Here is a 19,820-nt window from a genome sequence, read left to right on the forward strand (position 1 = left end):
AACAGCTTAGAACATGATATCGCAGCGAGGAATTAGCGACGAAGCTGTTTTCGCTTCGAAGCGGGAGGGCAGGGCGACGCCATGTTAGTCAAATCAAACCGGAGACAGCAAAGTATGATGGGATAGAGTGCTGGGCTCCGTGGGCTCAAGTCATGGCGGGACTCGGCTTCACAAATGTGACGTCAGGGCCTCTCCTAACCTTTTCTTTCCTCCATGGTAAACATCGATCTCTCCAGATTGGGACGTTACTGGCTTGGATTCAATTTCGCATTCAAACAATGTAGAAGAACTTCAGCCAGCCAATGATTTGCACTACCGGAATATTTCTTATTTATTGAAGCACGTTCTAAAAGAAAAGCATGACATATTTTAAGCAAGGTTTCTTTTTGCGTCAAAAACTTTTTTTTTTACTTTCTGGTCTCTGGCTTTGCAAACTCGTATCAAGATGGCATCAATGATGGCGGCGCCCAGTCGGACGCTTGTTTTGATTTTGAAAAGTGGATTTCCATTCATTTTTGCGCGCGAGGACTCTTTGGTGTGAGGTTTGCCGGCCGGATGGCCAAGAAAACGAAAAGCCGCTAACTTGTGCAGAGCACCACTCGCGAGGGGCGTAGAAGATTACGGGCGTCATGGTTGCTTTATTCCAGGCTTCACTGACTTTCTGTGAACAAAGACAAGCCCAGTGGACAGAGTTCACTTGTTTTCGCACCGTGCAGTGTGTGTGCCGACCGTTGATAGCTACAATGCCTTACTTAGCGCGGTTTGAAATCTTTGCTGAACGCGTCGGTAAGCTCGGGGAATTCATGAACGCGCGTTACGTGTCCATTTTGCGTGTCGGTGGCTACTCTGAGACAACGGGGACGACGCCCGCTAATAATCGTTCAAATCGCCGTGACTCAGTTTCGCTGTCTTTGTTGCTAACGTTTTTCAAAAGGTAAGTTTCAACGTGGTTCATTTAAGCGCCTTGGTTGCGAAATACGCACTTCTCAACATGACAGCGCCAATCTGTCGTCAGCGAGCTGCTGGTAAGAGCGAAACCTGTCTCGTGCATCCTATCACTGGCGGTCTCTCCAGCGTCATTTATTTACTCTCAAGGCACAGGGCAATACAGAGAGGAGTAGGCTAACAAATTAAAAAAAAACATACAGTAAAAGGCAGTGTTACAATAAATTACAGTTCAGTGTTTGAAATGGCTGTTTTGAAGGCGTTGGTGTCAGTGATCGTCACGACAAATGCTGAAAGGTGGTTACAGTCGCCGGAAGTTTTGGGGACAAGAGAGTTGAAATATTGGTTTATGTGGCTGAAAGGAATGCCAACTTTGTATTGGTGATAACTGCATGACGGTATGTAGCTTGGGGCCAAAACCAGTGAATCGGAGAGAGCTCTATTAGTATGATGGATCTCATGAAAAAGACTAGGACATGAATTATTGCGTTGGAGTGAAAGGTTAGGCATGTCCGAGCTAGCAGCACGAAAAAGCTACTGGGCGCCCCAGAACAGTGTGCTGTCTCCTTAGGCGTTGCGATTCATTTGACAGTCATGCTCCCAGAGACTAAATAAAACAGAACGCCAGTTCCGTATCGAACTGCTTGTTGGAATTGTGAATTGTCGAGCCGTTGTGAAGGCACCCCTGGCCCGCATGGTGGCTTGTAGAATAAGCTTTGTGACTTCGAAAAACTGAAGCGGCTTGGTATGTTGTGTTCTGTACTTGCAGGTATCAGCCCCGCCGGTGCACCCCTGTCCTGCAAGAGCCGCTGGGACAAAAAGATCGTGCTGGCTTCTGATGTGACCATGATTTCCAAGTTAATTATGTGTGACCGAACGGTCAAATCGTCTCCTGCCTGTGGTCTCCCCTAATCCTACCAGGCGTCTGAGCCTAGTGTGCCATCTGCTAGGACGAACGTGCCAGCTGTTAAACCCAGAAAAAAGGCCGTGCTGGGAACTTTGTTGTTGTTTGGTTACGAGTGACGGTTCTAGTAACATTTGGTTACACCGACAGGTGCTGCACGTGTCATTTCTGCCACCTTCATCAGTGCTTGAGCTGGTCGCTCATTTGTTACAAACTGCTCTATTGTTTCCTGCATTCGGTCATCCTTGTTCAGTGCCCTTCATTTGCCGTCTGATGCTGCTGTGGTTCTCTCACAGACGTCTGACATGCTTAGCTGTTGCTCAGTGGACGTGCTTTAATGATCTCCCTGGGTGGTGTATGAAGAATGCCGTGTGTAAATGATAATTTTTGCCTGTTTTGGTACTTTATTGTCAAGCTCGCAGCCATTTAACCTGTACTTGCCACTGCATAGCTATTTATAATCAGGCTGCTAGTCTAGCTGGTGTCTAATAGCCTAAAGGGCCACTTATGTCAGTTGTAAAGATTGTCTGTGTCAAACGTTTAAGATAGCTTTTATGGGTGATTTATGTGCATTTCTTAATGGGCAAAGTGCAGTCGAAAATGATTAATGGTAATTCTTCGGGCTAAATATCTGGTGTCGGCTATGAAGCCCTGAGGGATGGACTATACCCCTTTGAAACTGGTGGAGGATTAAATTGGACAGGTTACCAGCATGCTTAACATGAAGTGAATGAACGCAAAATTACATAAGGATACCTTACGATGCATTGAGTGCGAACGCGTTAATGTGCCATTGTCGAACATGTCCTCTCGTTATCATTTCCACCTTGCACTTTTCTCCTTTCCCATATTCGCACTCCTCATGCACAATCTGTCGGAACAGTACCGTATGAATGCAGGTTTTAGTAGGTGCAGCATGATGGCACTGTTGAACACCGAGCAAAGTGGGCATTTTGCAGAAACGCACAGTGTTACTCGCTGTATTGGTAGTTCTCCAATTAGCATGCCCCAACTGCAAAAGTAGGCCTCGGTACTTGTCTCTAATGTGTGTTTCCAAGTCAAAGGCCACAGTACATTCAGTGGGTGTACCTTTAGTTAGCTGGAGCCATTGAGCCACCCTGGTGTAAACAATGCTGCATGGCTCACATTTAAGATTTCCTGGGTTTTATTCCCACCCAGATCCATATTTGCTCAATTCAACTCAATTGCTTTAATTTGTTTACGGGAGATTTTCCGGAAACATGATGCCAATTAGGGTGGCATTCTTTTACCTTAATTATTTCGCATTTTTCGAGATGCCGGCCTTTCTTTTGCGCACGTGTGAGCCATCTGTCAGCCATGTTGTGTCAGCATGGCGACACCAGGTCCTTGACCTACCATATCGGCTAATGCTTTTGCATTGAACAATCCATACTAACAAACAAGGAAAAAGGTATTGCTTTGAAGTCCAGCATAGCATGGAAACAGATTTTTTGATTTGATTGATAGTAGGGTTTAACGCGCCGACGCAACGCAGGCGATGAGGCACGCCGTAGTGGAGGGCTCCGGATTAATTTTGACCACCTGGGGTTCTTTAACGTGCGCCGAAATCTCGTACACACGGACGTTTTTGCTTTTCGCCTCCATCAGAAAAGCGGCCGCCGCGGCCGGGAATCGAACCCGCGACCTCGTGCTCAGCAGCGCAACGCCTTAGCCACTGAGCCACCACGGCGGGTATGGAAACAGATTCCAAACTAGTGTGGCGTCATTGGGGTATTTTATAGAATCACCGTGGTCATTGTGCAACAATTTCTCTTCTGCCACATGCTAAAAATAAATCAAGGCCATTGAGTTTGGTAAATAGTTAATTAACCAAGTAGAGGACAGATCATAATGCAGCCACAAATAGGACCTGGACTAATTTGCTTCAATGTTCCTTTAAAAGCCATGCAGACAAGTTTGTTTTATTCGAAAGATTTCGTGTCTTGTAGTGCCCCCAGCACTTTATTCTGTTGGGGTCCAAAAAGCAGTGTATTTTCGTGGTTCACCACGAATGTTGTCGAAAGACTATCGTCGTCTGCCAAGCGATGCTTTATTCATAGAGAAATTAAGCATTTTAGGAGTAAATTTTAATTCTGCCACGAAATCGAGAGTTTTCATAACGCATGCAATGACATCACAACAGCAGATCTTCAAGCTAAACCTAGTGAGCTGCGGAGCCTGGTTTACTGTTAGTCAACCTCGATAATGCCACCATACCGCGGGGGGGGGGAGGCCGCTTTCTGCTTTTGCTTTGTTTTTGACCGTATTTGTACCTGGCTTGTTTTTGTTAAGGCAGGAAATAATCGTTTCATGAAACATGGTGTTCGCCCGACAAATATGGCCACATGAGGCGGCGTCACTTACGCCAATCGGCCAGTGTCGTCCGAGACAACCTCAAAGCCCCGCAGTCCTGTGCAGCTAAACCAAGCATACTGCGCGCAGTACCCACAGCATTGGTACTTCTATGTTTACATGTGCTTTCGTAACTTCTACTATTTGTCCCACCATTCTTACTGGTTTAAAAAGAATCTGGCCTAAATTTAAGCGCAAATAGCTGGTTCGGCGAGCTTATAAGTTCTGCCTAATTTGCATTCGCTTTTGCCGCCCTCCGCCAATTGCAGAGCTGACGTGTATGACATCATAGATTCTGTTGCGGGAAATGAGCTAGTGGGTCACATGGCCATTCCCTTTTTTCCTAATTATGTAGCTTGTCTGAGCAAAATTTATGTTACGAGTGGTGTCAGTGTGATTATAGCGAGGCAATCTTTTGAATGAACCAAACTTGTGTTTTGTCTGCGGGGCCCCTTTACGTTCGTTTGGCATAGAAAAGCTTTGTGTCCGCTTATTCCTTGCATGACTGCCGTGGATGGAACCTAATCTGGTTTATTTGTTAAAGGTGAATCGAGGACGATTTATTCTGTTGGGGTCCAAAAAGCAGTGTATTTACGTGGTTCACTGCGAATGTTGTCGAAAGACTATCGTCGTCTGCCACTACACCCTTCATACCCCTCACGCAATTCCCTCCCCAGTCAATCCTCTTGCGATTAGTTAAATGGGGTTTGTTCAGTGCAATTCAATTTTCCCACCTTCACACTGGTCGCACCCATCAGTCGGGGTAGTGCGAATTCCATTCTTTGTCTTCTGTCTCTTGATCTGCCTAGAACAGCCAGAGCTCTGTTTTTTTTTGTGCTTGCTTTTACGTTGTCTCCGCTGGAGTCATTTTTAATGGGCTCTTTTTTCCCTTTGATATCGTAAAAACGAACCCAAGATTCATTCGTGACTAAAAGAACATAGGACATACCAATTACGTATTTGCATTTCCCCTCAAATGTGCCCGAGTTAGCCTTTGTGATGAATAATGCGGACACGTATGAATGAGGCCAGCAGATTTAGTTGTTTGGAATGGTTCTGCTGACATCTACTTCTTCTTTGCGAGTGGTTCGACTTTTAGCCGGAAGTCAAGAGACAGGCAAGCAGACCAAAATTTTTGCACAAATGCAAAAATTTTCCTCTGCCTGCTTGACTCTTGATTAGTAGCCCAAGAAAGACTTCCTAGTTTGGTTTATTGGAAAGGTTGCCATGTTAAAAAACGCTGACTGCACTTTTAACGCAAACTTCATTAAAGTAAGCTGTATATTGGGAAAAACAGAATAGGCATGCAACATTCTAGCTATTTTCCGCAATGTACTTATGACATATTATCGGCAGTATTGTGATTGGTTTAGGCTGACAAAATCTAATGCAAATTGGAGGGATTATAAGATTGCAAAACGAGCTGCTTATTCTTAAATTTAGTGCATGTTATTTTTATTGCAGTAAGAATGGGAGGGTAAACAACGCCAGTTACAGATGAACATGTCAACATAAAAGCACCAGTGCTTTTAGGCATGCAGTATGCCTGCCGACCAGTGTGTCGAACCAAAAAAAATGCCAGTTCAGTTACAGTTCAGGTTCAGGCGAAATCATTTCGTTCTGGTTCAGTTCCGGTTCGACAAAATCACTTACCGAACTGGTTCGCGAACCGGTTCAATGAGTTGAATTATCACTGAACGTAGAAAAAAAAACATTTATTAGTTTAAAACGACAGTCAAATCAAAATACAAACAAAAATTCAAAATTCTGCTCTTCTCCAAGGGCAGTGGCGCAATTGCAAAGCAAGCTTTAAACAAGTACGAGATATTAGAAAAACAGATGAAGTGGCGACGATTTTCCACCTACGTTCTCGCCCAGACTTTATGTTGTCCTAGCGAATATTCATAAAGCCACCACCCAGAGATATGACGGTGGGATATATATTCTGCCCTTTCCTTTTTTTGTTAAAATCGCAATTGTCGCTATGGAATCGCCCATCACACTAATCTCGAAGCCTTAAATTTAGGCCTGCGTACTGCCGCGTTCAAATACCAGCGCCTAATACCAATGGCGCACATTTTTTGTTTGTAACAAAGCAAAAAGATCCTACAACAGGCACATAAATACTACCAATGAATTAGATTATTTGGTCACCCTGAATAATTTGTTAGCTGTCACCTGATCGAATGTGTTAGCCCCACTTTTGTTTAAAAGTAAGGTTTAGCTATACTGGATGTGTGCATTACAATCAGTATTTCATCATACCACCTGACCCCCAGCTATCGTTCCGACTGCAACATTGCGAATCTTATAACAGATTATGCTGTTACACAATGAAAGGGAAATTTGACGCGCGGAGCATAAGATGGGACTTTTTTGGGTAGACGCTCTTTAATTCGTCCACAGCAGTACTCCCCTCCGGAACGGGTAGCTGTAGAAGTAATGTAGCGAGTTGGGCAGTCAGTACAAGTGCACCTTCAAAAAAAGCAGATCTGGAAGAGACAAAACTGCAGAACAAGCAGAAAAGATGATCGCTGGGCGAATGGGGCAGTGTGGAATACCGGCCTGCCTTTCTCCACGTGTCATCTGCTTTATTATTGTTTCTGCTTCCAAGACAAGGTCGAGGGCAGCAGTTTCCTGCCAAGGGATTAACAGCTCACCTTAACAGTTTTCCCTGACATATCTGTTGTTATTTGTATCTGTCGCAACTAGGGATGGGCAAAGTCGTTTTATATCCCCTGCAAGCTTCCGAGAATGATTTTTTTTGGTCAACTTCCACTACGCTCGCGCTTGCAGCAGCAACGGACCATTGCTACATTGGTAATCATTCATTTCCGCTGTTACATAGAGCATGATAGTGTTCAACTGTCTGGAGGGGAAAGCGCGCGAGCGGGTATGAAGTTGATGGTACTTGAAAGAAAAAGGACCTGAATTGCATTGGCTGTTCAATATCAACAACGGAGGGTCGAACTGTTTCGGCATGAACCGGTAACCTTTATTTCTTTTTTCGGTTCAGTTCCGGTTTCGGTTCAGCGTGCTCAAAAAATAACGGTTCGGGTTCAATTCTGGCAGAAATACCGGTTCAGTTCAGGTGTTCGGTTCCGGTTCGACACCCTGCTGCCGGCGCTGCACACCTACCGGGCACGTTGGGCTTGTCTTACACGACGCTGGCCAACTGGTATAACTGTTTGTCAAGCATAACCCATGATTACTTGGAATTGTAAAGAAAGTAAGCCAGGTACAAAGCCAGTCAGAAACAAAGCAAGTGCACACAGCAGTACGTGATAGGTGTTGTCATGCCATCTATGAAGGCGGAGGTTAAAGGAAGCAACAAATGATATTTCGTCATTTGCAGCAGCTTTATTAAATATAAGAGTTCTCGTTTTATACACCTTCCCTTGGTATGTCATCACTGACCTCACAAAATGCACGACTTAGTGGGAGACCAAATTTTGGCTTAAAATGTTTAATTCCTCAGTAATAAAGCATCGTTTGCTGCTGGGGATACATTTTGTCTTCATGGCCCCTTTAAAACCTCGCTGCTTGAGCATTGTCACTGTTTGTCGCTAGAAGGGCTGTCAGTTTTTTTCCTTTTCCTCCCTGTTGCAGGCCCTTCCCATAATGGCCACTGGAGGCAGCACGACCCCCCAACTGGTCGTCAACTGTTCCACTGCCAGCAGTGCAGCTACATGACACCCAACTCAAGCGACCTCAAGAAACACATACACACGCACACAGGCAAGCGCCCGCACCAGTGCAGCCACTGTGGCAAGGCCTTTGTGGAGAAGAGCCACCTGGTCAACCACCTGCGCGTCCACACGGGCAAGCGCCTTCACCAGTGCAGCCACTGTGGCAAGGCCTTCGTGCAGAAGGCCCACCTGGTCAGGCACCTGCGCATCCACACGGGCGAGCGCCCCCACCAGTGCAGCCACTGTGGCAAGGCCTTCGTGCAGAAGAGCACCCTGGTCACCCACCTGCGCATCCACACGGGCGAGCGCCCCCACCAGTGCAGCCACTGCGGCAAGGCCTTTGTGGAGAAAAGCACCCTGGTCAGCCACCTGCGCATCCACACGGGCGAGCGCCCCTACCAGTGCAGCCAGTGCGGCAAGGCCTTTGCACAGAGGAGCAACCTGGTCAGCCACCTGCGCGTCCACGGGGGCAAGAGGCCCTAGGAGTGCCACCTGTGCCCCAGGACTTATGCCTTCAAAAGCAGCCTGGACTACCACGTGCACAGCCACACAGCCAGGTGTTCCCTCGCTGACCCTTCTGCACCCAGTCTTAGCACGCTGTCTCCTACAGAGGATGCTTGAGGTGAAAGCACACCGCCACCAGCTGTAGTTCAGCAAGAGGGGAAGGTCCCAGCTGTGTGTGTGCGCAAACACAACATTTTTACAGAAAAGTCCTGTGCCACATGAAAGAGGGTGGGGCTCTGAGAGAGGGTCTCATTTACCCTACAAGACCATGCTGCAAGTGAAAATTTTGACATCGCAATGTTGCCTCACCAGATGGGTGACGATTGCTCCACGCTAGTGTGGGAAGTGTAATTGTGGGTGGGAACTGCGGCAGACAGTGCCATCTTGTGCTGGTGTCAAGCGACCACTGCAGAGTGCCCATTTGAACATGTGCTGCAACTTTGCAGACTGACGCAAGTAGGAGAGTGCACTTTTATTGGAAAGGGCAATCTTTAGGCATTGCCATTGATACGCGTGCAAATGCACTAGCTGTGTGTGTCTCATGTAATTTCCCATTGCACTAATTGGTTCTGTCGGTAAAAAACAGTTCACATTCAGTGGTTGTCTCGTGTATTCCTTGTACAGGTAATTGATAGGTGCTCCGGACCTATGAACAATCAGAGTGAGGAAACACAAGACAAACTTACGTCTGCTACCCATTCAACTTTGTTTCCACCATTTGGCAAATGCATTGAACGAGCTAGCACAAACCTTAACGAAAAAGAAAAGGGAGGGAAGTGTCATTATTTCTTGCTTGCAACAGCTGATACCTAAAACTGGTATTATATATGGGGATAGCCGTGTTTCCCTCCCTGTTCATTTGTATAGTGTGGTTCGTATATCTGCTAAATGGCAAACATTATCTGCAGAGGGCAGTTGACGGCAGTGTAGTACCGTTTGTTTGTTCCTTTGAATTAACTTCCTGAATGTCTCTATTTGAACTGAAAGATCCTTTGCGCATTGAAAAGCCAACCACCTCAGTTTCCACCCATTTTACTCTACAGGGATGAAATTCCTGGGGGATCCCTTCAGTGGGGATGCGAAGGAGCAACTGTTTACGGCAACGATGTCAATTTTTCTGGGGGCAGCTACCGGGATTTACTGCTAGAAAAATTTAGGTAGCTTTTGGTAGATTTCTCCCAGAAACAGTGCCATCAATGCTGTAAACACTTGTACCCCCTACATAAAGATCCAAAAAACTTAATTTCTACCTCTATATCTTCTTGTCAGGCGACATCTGCATCAGAGATGCAATTAATTAAGGGACCCAGAAAAGCCTTTTGTAAAAGTTACAAAAGGCCTTTATTGTCGCGTAGTACCAATATAGCGATGCAATGCCGTTGGAATTATTGATCTACATTCAGTATTAGCTGCGCCAGAAGTAATTAAGTGCACCTCTCCCCCCTTTCCGATGATTCCTCCTCCCTCTCTGCTTCTTTCAAAGCAGCTGGAAACACTGGTAATAGTAATAGCCATGTGACATCGCGACGCTCGACTTCCGTTCTCCGCTAGCTACATTCCTGCGCCTAGGCACGCGTCAATCGCTGCGGACCCGCCTTTGCCTTGGGATCGCGCAGGAAGGAGGAAGAGCAACCGGAAGCCAATGGCAGTGACGTTGCCGGCGACCGACGATCGGCCGAATCGGGAAGGCGCCTTGCCGTTGCGTCAGCCGCGGTCGGCTCGCTGCGGCGACGCGCTCATCGGCTGAGAAAGGCGATCTTCAAAAATTGTTTACAAATTATCCGTACAACGTATGGGGCTCACACTTGGCTCAAAAATCCCCCGTTATGTGTTCTACCACCTGAATGCATTTGATTGCCACCTTCACAAAGCTTCTCTGGGTTCCTTTAAGTGTACTAGTGAACTTCAGCTGGCTTTCTTCTCCGAAAGACATCTGAGCCGCTACATCAAGCCCATACAATTGTATGGGCTTGATATGAACAGCTCCCAAAGGGGGCACTCTTGATAAAGTAAATTTGTGAGTCTATACATTTCCCTGTAGTGTTAATGCAATTTATTGTGTTTTCTTTTTTTTTTTTACCCAACACCATATGCTGTCCCGAATTATGGAAGTGCGAGCTGTTGCGTTTGGAACCTGTCAAGCCTTTATGTCTGACATGCACGCAACACTGGAAAAGGGGCAAGAAGTTTTCTGTGGAACAAGCTGTTTTAAAATGGCACCAGACACCTCCCTTCTCTTTGGAGTTTTCCATGCAGCTTGTCACATGTTGTTCCTGCGGCAACTGTACAGTCACTTTGCGAGAAAGATTGTGTGTTATTAAAAGTTGTGCCTTTTGCAAAGAAATCACACCTGCATGCTGTTGCTTGAAGCTGTGAAAGAAAGCATCTGCCCTACTTAACTATGTCACCTGAAAATTGAATTTCCATGCTTAACATACATTGGCCCCAGATAAGCCCCTCCTCATTGTTAGAAGCCACATGAGGGCTAGAAATGCCAACTGAATACGCCAGGTTGTGTGGGGTGACGATTTCATGTGAATGTCACGACTGTGGGTCTACTTTCTTTGGTCATGATTTCAGGCTGACATCTTTAGTGCTGGGTGATAACTTTAAAAAGTCATGCAGCCTGTAACCAAACGAATACCGTATTCTTTTTCACATTGAAACTTTTGGGTCATCAGTTGTGCAGCAATGATGCTCGCACTGCATATTTTTATTTTTTTATTTTTCTGGTAAAGCCTAGTCCACTTATAACAATATCCAAGTGCCATGGAAATCCCATCGTTATAACCGATGATTGTTAAAGCGGGTTGGGAAATAAAAAGACGGAACAGAGCTCAAAACATTTTATTTGCATGCCAGCAAGGGCGCACTAATTTGCAGAAAAGAAGCCAGAGTCAGTCACCTTTGCACGTGTAAAGCTAGCGCAAATCTTTTCCAAGAGCATCTATAGGTGCTTCACCTGGCTAAAATAAATGTCCGTGGTGGAAACAAAGTCCCCGACGGACTGTGTCACGCATTGGGCCTCCTACGAAGACACTACCGGAGTAGGCTGCACAACCGTTTCATCAGAGTCGTCACTGTTGCACTTTTGGTGCACAATATAATCGAATTCGATCGTTATATCCGATATCGTGGCACTGGAGCATTGTAATAGGCGGCTTATTTTACCATGGAAAGAATACAAAAGTTGACGGTGCCATAGCTGTTCATCGTTATATCCGACATATTGCTATAAACGGTATCGTTGTGGACTCGACTGTATTGCTGTTGTGGCATTTATTGCATATAGTAGGAGGCAGCTTTGAGTGGTAGCAGGTGCAGAAGCAAGAGTGTTATAACTTGACCCAATCATCTGCTTATCAGTTTCAAAGCAATGCACAAGAAGGTGACAGGTTATTTTTGTTTCCTGTTAATGACCGTCATCTCAGACTGTAGAATAATCTGATGGCTGGGCATGTCATGTGTGCTGGACTTAGTGAACATAGCGAGGGGCTTCATCTAGTGTAACTAGTAGAGCAGACAGGCTGGGCTCTGTTGCGTAGCACAATATTTATTTTAAGACGTTCGAACTGCTTTAAGGGTGAAGCTCCTCTTGCTCGGGCCCTGTCCCGTCTATCGTAGCGCCGTGCACATACCGCTGATGATGATTGTGGCAGGATGCCCCTAGGGATTGGCCAACCAAAGATTGGACAAAGAGGTGAAAACGTTCAACGTGTTCGTTGCTACCCAACAAGGAGGAGAGGAAGAAGAAGAGGTCATTCGTCGTTTGCGAGCTCAAGACACGTACCAGGGGTACGCGACACAAGACACTCTGCAGAAGGCGACGGCCAAGGTGGCTAAAATATGCCACACACCGAATTTGCCAACTTACCCATGGAGATTCTCATCGTCCCAAACAAGCCCTACATGATCACCACAAACATCAACGTCATCGACCGGCTTATCGATGATGTTGCCGGCTTGACCGGCTTGGCGGAGCGGTGGGAAGTCTCAAGCTTTGCGAGCGAGGAGTGGTGGTCTTGACGCGGCGGCGCCCGGTTTCGATTCCACGACTCTCTGGCCGCCACGGGAGGTACATGGCGCTCTTCCCACTGCGCTACAAACCGAGACGCGAGCATGGCTACGAGCGTGCCTTATGTCCTTCACTCATTCAGATGGTGTGAGCCGTCAAGAAGACCTACAACAAAGTGTTGAGTGCCATTGACGCGGCAGCACCCAGTTTCGATTCCACGACTCTCTGGCCGCGACGGGAGGTACGTGGCGCTCTTCCCACTGCGCTACAAACTGAGACGCGAGCATGGCTACGAGCGTGCCTTATGTCCTTCACTCATTCAGATGGTGTGCGCCGTCAAGAAGACCTATAACAATGTGTTGAGTGCCATTTACGCGGCGGCGCCCGGTTTCGATCCCACGACTCGGGCCGCGACGGGAGGTACGTGGCGCTCTTCCCACTGCGCTACAATTCAAGATGCGAGCCTGACTACGAACGCGCCTTATGTCCTTCACTCATTCAGATGACGTGCGCCGTCAAGAAGACCTATAACGTGTCGAGTCTTTATATGTGTGGGCGAATAATGTTTCACGGTTTTACCGATCGATAAGCATTTTAGCTTCGTACCTCTCATCGTCATTCACTTCGTGGAGATGGTGGGATTTTTTGTTTGGTGGGCATATATGCATGGAAGTAGGGCATATAGCACAGGCAGGGCAGGAACCACCACAATGAGTTGACGTGAACGTTTTTAGAAATGTCTCGTTTAACCAATTCACCACTCGGTGAGTTAGGTTTTTTCAGACACCAGCAATGTGGTCAGAAAAATCCCAGAATTTTGAAATTTTTGGGTGGGCATGAACTTGGCAGTATTCAATACAAAGCATGTGGCATGATAGAAGATATATAGTGCGAGAGCACTACATAGGTCATTCTTGACCAAGCTGTGGTTCTAAATTCTCTGAAGTCTTCTGCGAGACCAGCTGCCTAGCCAGCAAGATAAAGTAAAGCTCATCTGCATTGCTAGGCTAGTGCCCAGGTTCATTATGCCTATGCAGAGAAGTTTACCTGGTACCACTGAAGATGCTTCCTCATCTTTCGTGTTTGTAATTTGCTCTTCTGCCTTGCTGTCAGCGTGTTTGTAAGTGGAAGCACTCTCAATTCGTCTCTTTTCTCCTGTTGCAGGCCCTTGCCCCTCCGCGAATGGCCATAGGGTGCAGCACGGCCCCCCATCGGGTCGTCGGTTGTTGCGCTGTCAGCAGTGCAGCTACGTGACACCATTCTCGACTAACCTCAAGAACCACTCACGCACACACACAGGCGAGCGCCCCTACCAGTGCAGCCACTGTGGAAAGGCTTTCGCGCAGAAGAGTAACCTGGTCAAACACCTGCGCATCCACACAGTTGAGTTGAGCATCCGTACCGCAGTTACCTGTCCCCCGAAACCTTCGCCCGGAAGGCCACACTGAACAGCCATTTGAACAGCCACACAGCCAGGAATTCCTTCCGCTGAATCTTCTTCCCCATGTTTTGTTTGCCGTCTTCAGCGGTAGACGCGCAAGTACACCGCCACCATTAGTAGTGCAGCAGGAGGGGAGGAAAAGGGGAGAGTCGTGTGTGTGTGCGCAAATACTCGGTTCACTGTTTTCGGAAGATAGCAAGCTTTTTTGAAGATGATCATAACGCAGTGTGCTGCAGCATTCCAAGGGGGTGCCTCAGAAAGAGACCCCACTTTGTCCTAGAATGACAGGTGGCTCCGAGTGAAAATTTCCTCGTTTGTCATCACATCGTCGCTTTACCAGCCAAGTGACAATTGCTCCATGTTAGTGGGGGAAGTGTGGTTGCCAGTGGGAACTGTGGTAGACGGTGGCATCGTGTGCTGGTCTCAAGTGGCCACTGCACAGTGATCATTTAAATATGCTTTGCAGACTGGCACTAGAAAGAAGACACGGCCCTCTAGGAAAGGAGCAATTACAATGTGTCGGTATTGATACGCATGAAAATGCGCGTACTGCGTGTCTCGCATGTACGGTAATTTCCTAGTGTGGTGGTGTCTTCTCCCGGTAAAAAACCAGTTTACTTTTAGTGCTTGTCCTGTGTGCTTGCTGCAAAGGCAATTTTAAGGGTCAGCCGGAAAAATCCAGAGTGAAGAAACGCAGAGACACAAACTGATGCCTGCCTGCACACTGAAAATTGTATCTACCACCTGACAAACGCGTTGCATGAGTGAGTGCTAACCGTAGTGAAAAAAAAACAAAAACAAAGAAGGAGGCCGGGGTGGATGGTAGTGGCACTAACAACTGGCATATGTGAAATCATGTCCTCCCCCCATTTGTTCAGTATGGTTTGCTTCCTTTTCTTTATATATTTACTAAATTTCAAAAATAAACTTCAGTGGCAGTTGGCACTGGTGTATGTCTCTGTATAAACTGTTGCGCTTGTAAGTTTCACTGACGAGTGAATCAGCGGGACCAGGAGCATTGACCATCTGCTCCGGGGGGAGTAGTAGGAGTGGGCGTACACTCCCCCCTGCCCGCACCCACGAGCCCAACGGCTAAAGGTGCGTGGCAACCGGCCTAAGCGGCCGTGTGGTGGAACGTTTCAGCAGCGCCGGGCCATCTCAGCCCGGCGTCCAACCACCACACACCCGGGGTGCAGGTAATCCTGGACTTGACAACCAGTTCGGCCTACCCGGCGTGGCCACAGACTTGACCTACCCACCTAGCGGCTCATGCACAAACTGGGTCAGGGCTTACCTCTACCCCATCCGGGACCCCAGTGAGCAATCGGCCGGAGGTCTCCGTTCGGGGGAATGTCCCCCTAGACCAGTTGCTCGTCTGATATGACAGAGTTCGCGAGTGGTTTTACTCAGCCCTGAACACTACGTGGGTGTATGAATAGGCACCATGCGTGGACGCGCAGGTGTCTGGGTACTACCGCGTGCGCACTGGGAACTCAGCTGGAGGCTAGTCCGCAACTGCTAGTCACCCTTTGCGCAGCCGTAGAGGGAGCGCGTTCCATCTTGCGTGTCCCGAGTAGGAGACGATGGGTTCGCCCTGTCCCTGCGATTCGGCAGGTGGGACTCCGGTGGGCAGTGCTGGTGCTACGGGCAGCCCCCACCTCCACGATTTTGACCCCCACGCCCCAAACAACCGACAACGATGTTGGCAGTGAGGTTTACTGATTCACGAGACCTGATGCTGCTAGATCGTAAAGTGCACCGGAGAGATCATTACTAATTGGACATACCAGACAGGCCATCACTCTTGTTTCGCGTCTACCAGTAGCTCGCTGAAGGCAGTTTCGTTCACATGATTTACCGAGACGTTAAAACGAACCACGTTTGATATTACCCATAGCTAGGCTCGTGTTAGGCACGAGGTAAAAACGCTAGCGGCAAAAACAAGGCAACTGAGTCACGGCGATTAGAACGCTCATTATAGGATGTCAGCCCCGCAGCCCGAGCGTGATCATCGACGCGAAAAATAAAGGACACAGAACAGGCGCTAATAAGTTCTTCGAGCTTATACCGACACCTTGGGTAAACCTTTGGTAGCTGCGCTGATCAGTGCATAGTGGCCGTCCCTTGCGTTTCACCAAATGACCCAAACAGTCAGTACTTATACAAATATAAAATGTTGGGAGCGAAAACTAAATTTGTACGCGCCCACAACTCACTCAAACCGCTCTCCATTATCTTTGTGGGTTTATCGTTCATAGCAAATCAGTGAAGCGCAGAATGAACCACCCATTGCTCCCGGCTCCCGAATAGGAACACCGTTATTCTCAGAAAGCACAAGCATATAGCGCCAAGCTGCACGAGCCGGCAACTTTTCATTTCCAGCGGTACTTGACCAGCAAATGCCACACACACAAACACAAAAAGAAATCGGGAGTGAATCGTCACTATATATTAGTATAAAACTCAATTATTTGTCAAAAAGTTAAAGCTAGTCATCTAGTTCACTCTATCATAACAGAGGGTGGGCGCCGCCATAGCTGATGTCATCGTGACACGACTTTGAAAACCAAAAAAGCCTCACTCCTTATTAAAGGGGCCCTAAATAGGCTGTCGAAGGTAGCCACTTCAATTGTGAAATCGCTAGAGTATCCCTTCACGACAACGTACACCAAATATTACACCTCTGCGTAAATGAGGGGCTGCATAAACACGCAAAAAAGATTTTACTTTCTTTCCTGGCTCACCTACCAAACCTCGCCGCCACACTGCCGCGCTCTGACGCAGTTTTTTCTGGCTCTGACGCACTTCCATGACACACAAGACATTGTCCAGTACAGCGCCGCTATTGGTGGGTTTATCAAATGGTGCTGCCGATCAGCGCTGGAGATTGTGCACGAAGGTGTTAATTAAATTAGCCAACTTCGTCGAAATATCCCAGGCAAAAAAAACCAATTGGAGGCCCAATTGGACCTGTCGAAAACACAATTGGGCCAAATGAAACCATTTGCATTTTCAAATGTTTCCATTTGAACCAATTGTGTTTTCGGCAGCTCCAAATGGTCCTCCAATTGTTTTTTTCGCCTGGGATATGTGGTACAGTCGCATAAATAAACTTTTAGGCGACAAAAATTTTGGGAAGATAAGGCTTTTTTTTTTTCTTGAGCTGTTGCGCACTTCCGGAAGCAGAACCCCTCGCAGGTGAGCGCCTGAGTGCATGCGTGCTGTGTCCACAAGCTGGAGTGCCCACACCGTTACACGATAGCAACTCAGTGTCCAAAGCTGATTGAAGACTGGGGTACAAGGACATTTTGGAAAATGTGCGGCATTAAAAAAGTTTCCCTGGACGCAGCGGAGCGACAAGAGCTTGCCTCCTTGGACGAGCAACAAAGAATTTATCAGAAAACGGGTGAATCAGATTATCCGTTCAAGGGCTGCTTCAAATGACCCGCAAAGCATAGCAAGAAGTAACTTGAGGTACAGCAGTGATATGCAACACGTACTGGGACCTCTTGAACACTACCGGGGGGAAAAAAGAAAGCAATGCTAGGCACCTCATCACAAACTCGACTGAGAACACTCCAATACCTGCTGTTTCTTGGAAAACAATACACACCAACACTCATAGGCGTGCGCACAGGGGGGGCAGGGGGGGGCGGCCGCCCCCCCTAGTCATCTGAAGGGGGGCGCCAAATTGGCCCATATTTTGCCAATGTAACACATTAAAGTAAAAATTTCTGCTCAGAAATATTTTGTATGTGTTGCAATTTCATCGCATTGAAATAAAAATTTTATAACCATCCCTCTTTGTACTGCGTTCGGACCGCTAGGCCTTCAGTGGGAAGAGGTCGGGAGTTGCTGTAAGGGGGTGGGGGGGCGCAGCGGTAAGACTTTGCCCCCCCTAATCGAGAACTCTGCGCACGCCTATGCCAACACTGCACTTTATTAACGTGATACACTCTGAACTGTACCATTGTGGTGGCCAATACTGCCAAGGTGAATTAGCAGAATACTCTACAACACGTGGTGCTTTAATGTCCAGCTCCCTGGCCACTATTAGAAAGTTTTAGCAGTCCATCTGTTCCGTCACGTACGTAGCTAGTGTGTTGACTGGGACCCGTCTGGGCACTTGGGCATTCACGATAGGGGGATTAGTTCCGCGGGCCTGCCTCCGCCATGTCCGCACCCCCTCGCCCTTTCGCGCACGCAGGTGCAGACCAGTCATGGTCAACCTGGTAACAACGCAACGAACGGAACGCACGGACTGCTAAAACTCTCTATTATCAGCCCAAGCAACCACCGAACGTCCGTTGGCCATCCGCCGTATGTCCGTATGACGTCTGTTTCAGGGCCGGTGGACGTACCATGTACATCTGTTAGACGTCTGGTTTTAACACTCCCGTACGACCAGTCGGACGTCCAAAATTGGCTGTATTTTAGATGTTCAGTAAAAAATTCCAGAATCACATAACAAGAAGCAAATGTTCTTATAACGAATAGTATAGTACACCGCGCAAGGCTAACGCACTACCGGGCAGACGGCATACATGAACACGGTGAACTTGCTTCACGTTTCGTTAGCGGTTCTCAGTTCTTATAAATCTTTCAGCACAGAGATCATCGTTGGAGTTGGTGAAGTGCTTCAAAAAAATTTAAAAATTAGGCTTAATATTAAAAATATGCAGATGAAACTTGCAACCTACAAGCCAGGGTGTTGATGTGCAAAATCTTTTTAATTTAAAAGCACAGTAGCTTTTTCGTTTTTGCAAGTCAATTTACGCCATTATTTGATGCTTCATAGTAACTTTTTACGTCCGTGGCGGATCTCATTCGGACTTGTACATCCGTTTCTGGATGTCCACTGTACGTCCGAAAATGTACGTCCAAACATGGACGTACAATGATCGTCCAAACTGCGCCTTGGATGTTCGGCTGTATTTCAGATGTCCCACGGACGTCCGTGGTTGCTTGGGAGCTCTATACTCTGGTACAAGTTAAGAACGGCAACAGTCCATGTGCACTACTCCGCAGGAGTGAAAGGCACGGATGTCAACCCACGTGCACATATTGAAATGAGTGTTTTTTCACATCTAGTCTTTTTGCAGTCGCTGCAGGGATTTAAAAGCAGAGTAAGTGCGACAAATCACGAAAATGATGCGTCACGTTAAAAATACTCGCGGTAAGCACTACTTGCACTGCGCAGAGTAACAGCCGGCTGCGATGATGAGGCGCAAGGGTAACTTCCATTGTCGTTAAGTTGTCCCTGAGTATACCACCATGGCAGGCCCTGCTGTCTGGCAATCCTCCGCATGCCCAGCTACTGTGGTGGGGGAGCTGATAAACGCAGCTTTTTGGAATGTCAAATCCAACCGGAGCAGCAACAAGGTTTCAATATTGTTTATCCAGTTAGTCAATGGTAGAATGCAATTAAACTTTGTCATTACAGTGACTCGCAAAATAAATTCAAACAGCGCAATCTACGTTGAAAGAAACCTACTCGGACGCTAAACGCCGAAGCAACCGTACCACAAAAACAAACGCACAGAGCAAAGGGTGAAACTATGGCAGAGTATTGATTTGGAAATATATGATGCAGGCGAACTGGGTAAGGAAAGGTATTAGTTTCTAGTCTGTGGAGTAGCGATTTCTCTTCCTTATAGAGCGCAGGATGAGGTGGAGGAAAGTGCAGTCTGTCGGACTGGTAATATTGCGTTGTTTTGATATGTTACGAGCAGCATGAACGACGTGGTCTTCTCGGAAGCCTAAAAAAAGAGGGCGCAGGGCTTTCTGATGAGCAAAGTTGTTGCCCGTCGTCAGTGTCAGAAATGGCCAGGAGTCCAGACGATGTTAACTTTCCGGAAGGTTTATAGCACCTTTAAAGTAGAAGGGGCCACCCCGCAGGGTAAGAAGCTTCTGCAGGCAGCTTGGGAATCCATGATAATGATGGCGTGC

General features: G+C 47.3%; 1 protein-coding gene across 1 annotated transcript; it reads left to right on the top strand.

Annotated features, from left to right (window-relative positions):
* Window positions 1–679: 679 nt before the first annotated feature.
* On the top strand, window positions 680–11,259 carry LOC144179186 (uncharacterized). The gene is made up of 3 exons (XM_077707439.1): window positions 680–934; window positions 1,715–2,222; window positions 7,832–11,259. The coding sequence occupies exons 2-3, from the start codon at window positions 2,123–2,125 to the stop codon at window positions 8,392–8,394; spliced, it is 663 nt and encodes a 220-aa protein (XP_077563565.1). The 5' UTR covers window positions 680–934; window positions 1,715–2,122; the 3' UTR covers window positions 8,395–11,259.
* Window positions 11,260–19,820: the final 8,561 nt, after the last annotated feature.

The sequence above is a fragment of the Haemaphysalis longicornis genome, unplaced genomic scaffold (genome assembly GCF_048455015.1).
Source record: "Haemaphysalis longicornis isolate Haplotype H1 unplaced genomic scaffold, Haemaphysalis longicornis Haplotype H1 scaffold_4, whole genome shotgun sequence".
In the NCBI taxonomy this organism is placed as follows: Eukaryota; Metazoa; Arthropoda; class Arachnida; order Ixodida; family Ixodidae; genus Haemaphysalis; species Haemaphysalis longicornis.

Excerpts from the sequence above, each read along its gene's own strand:
- LOC144179186 (XM_077707439.1), top strand. The coding sequence starts at position 2,123 with ATGCTGCTGTGGTTCTCTCACAGACGTCTGACATGCTTAGCTGTTGCT. Across the intron at positions 2,223-7,831 it reads GTGTATGAAGAATGCCGTGT|GCCCTTCCCATAATGGCCAC; the intron begins GTAAATGATAAT and ends TCCCTGTTGCAG.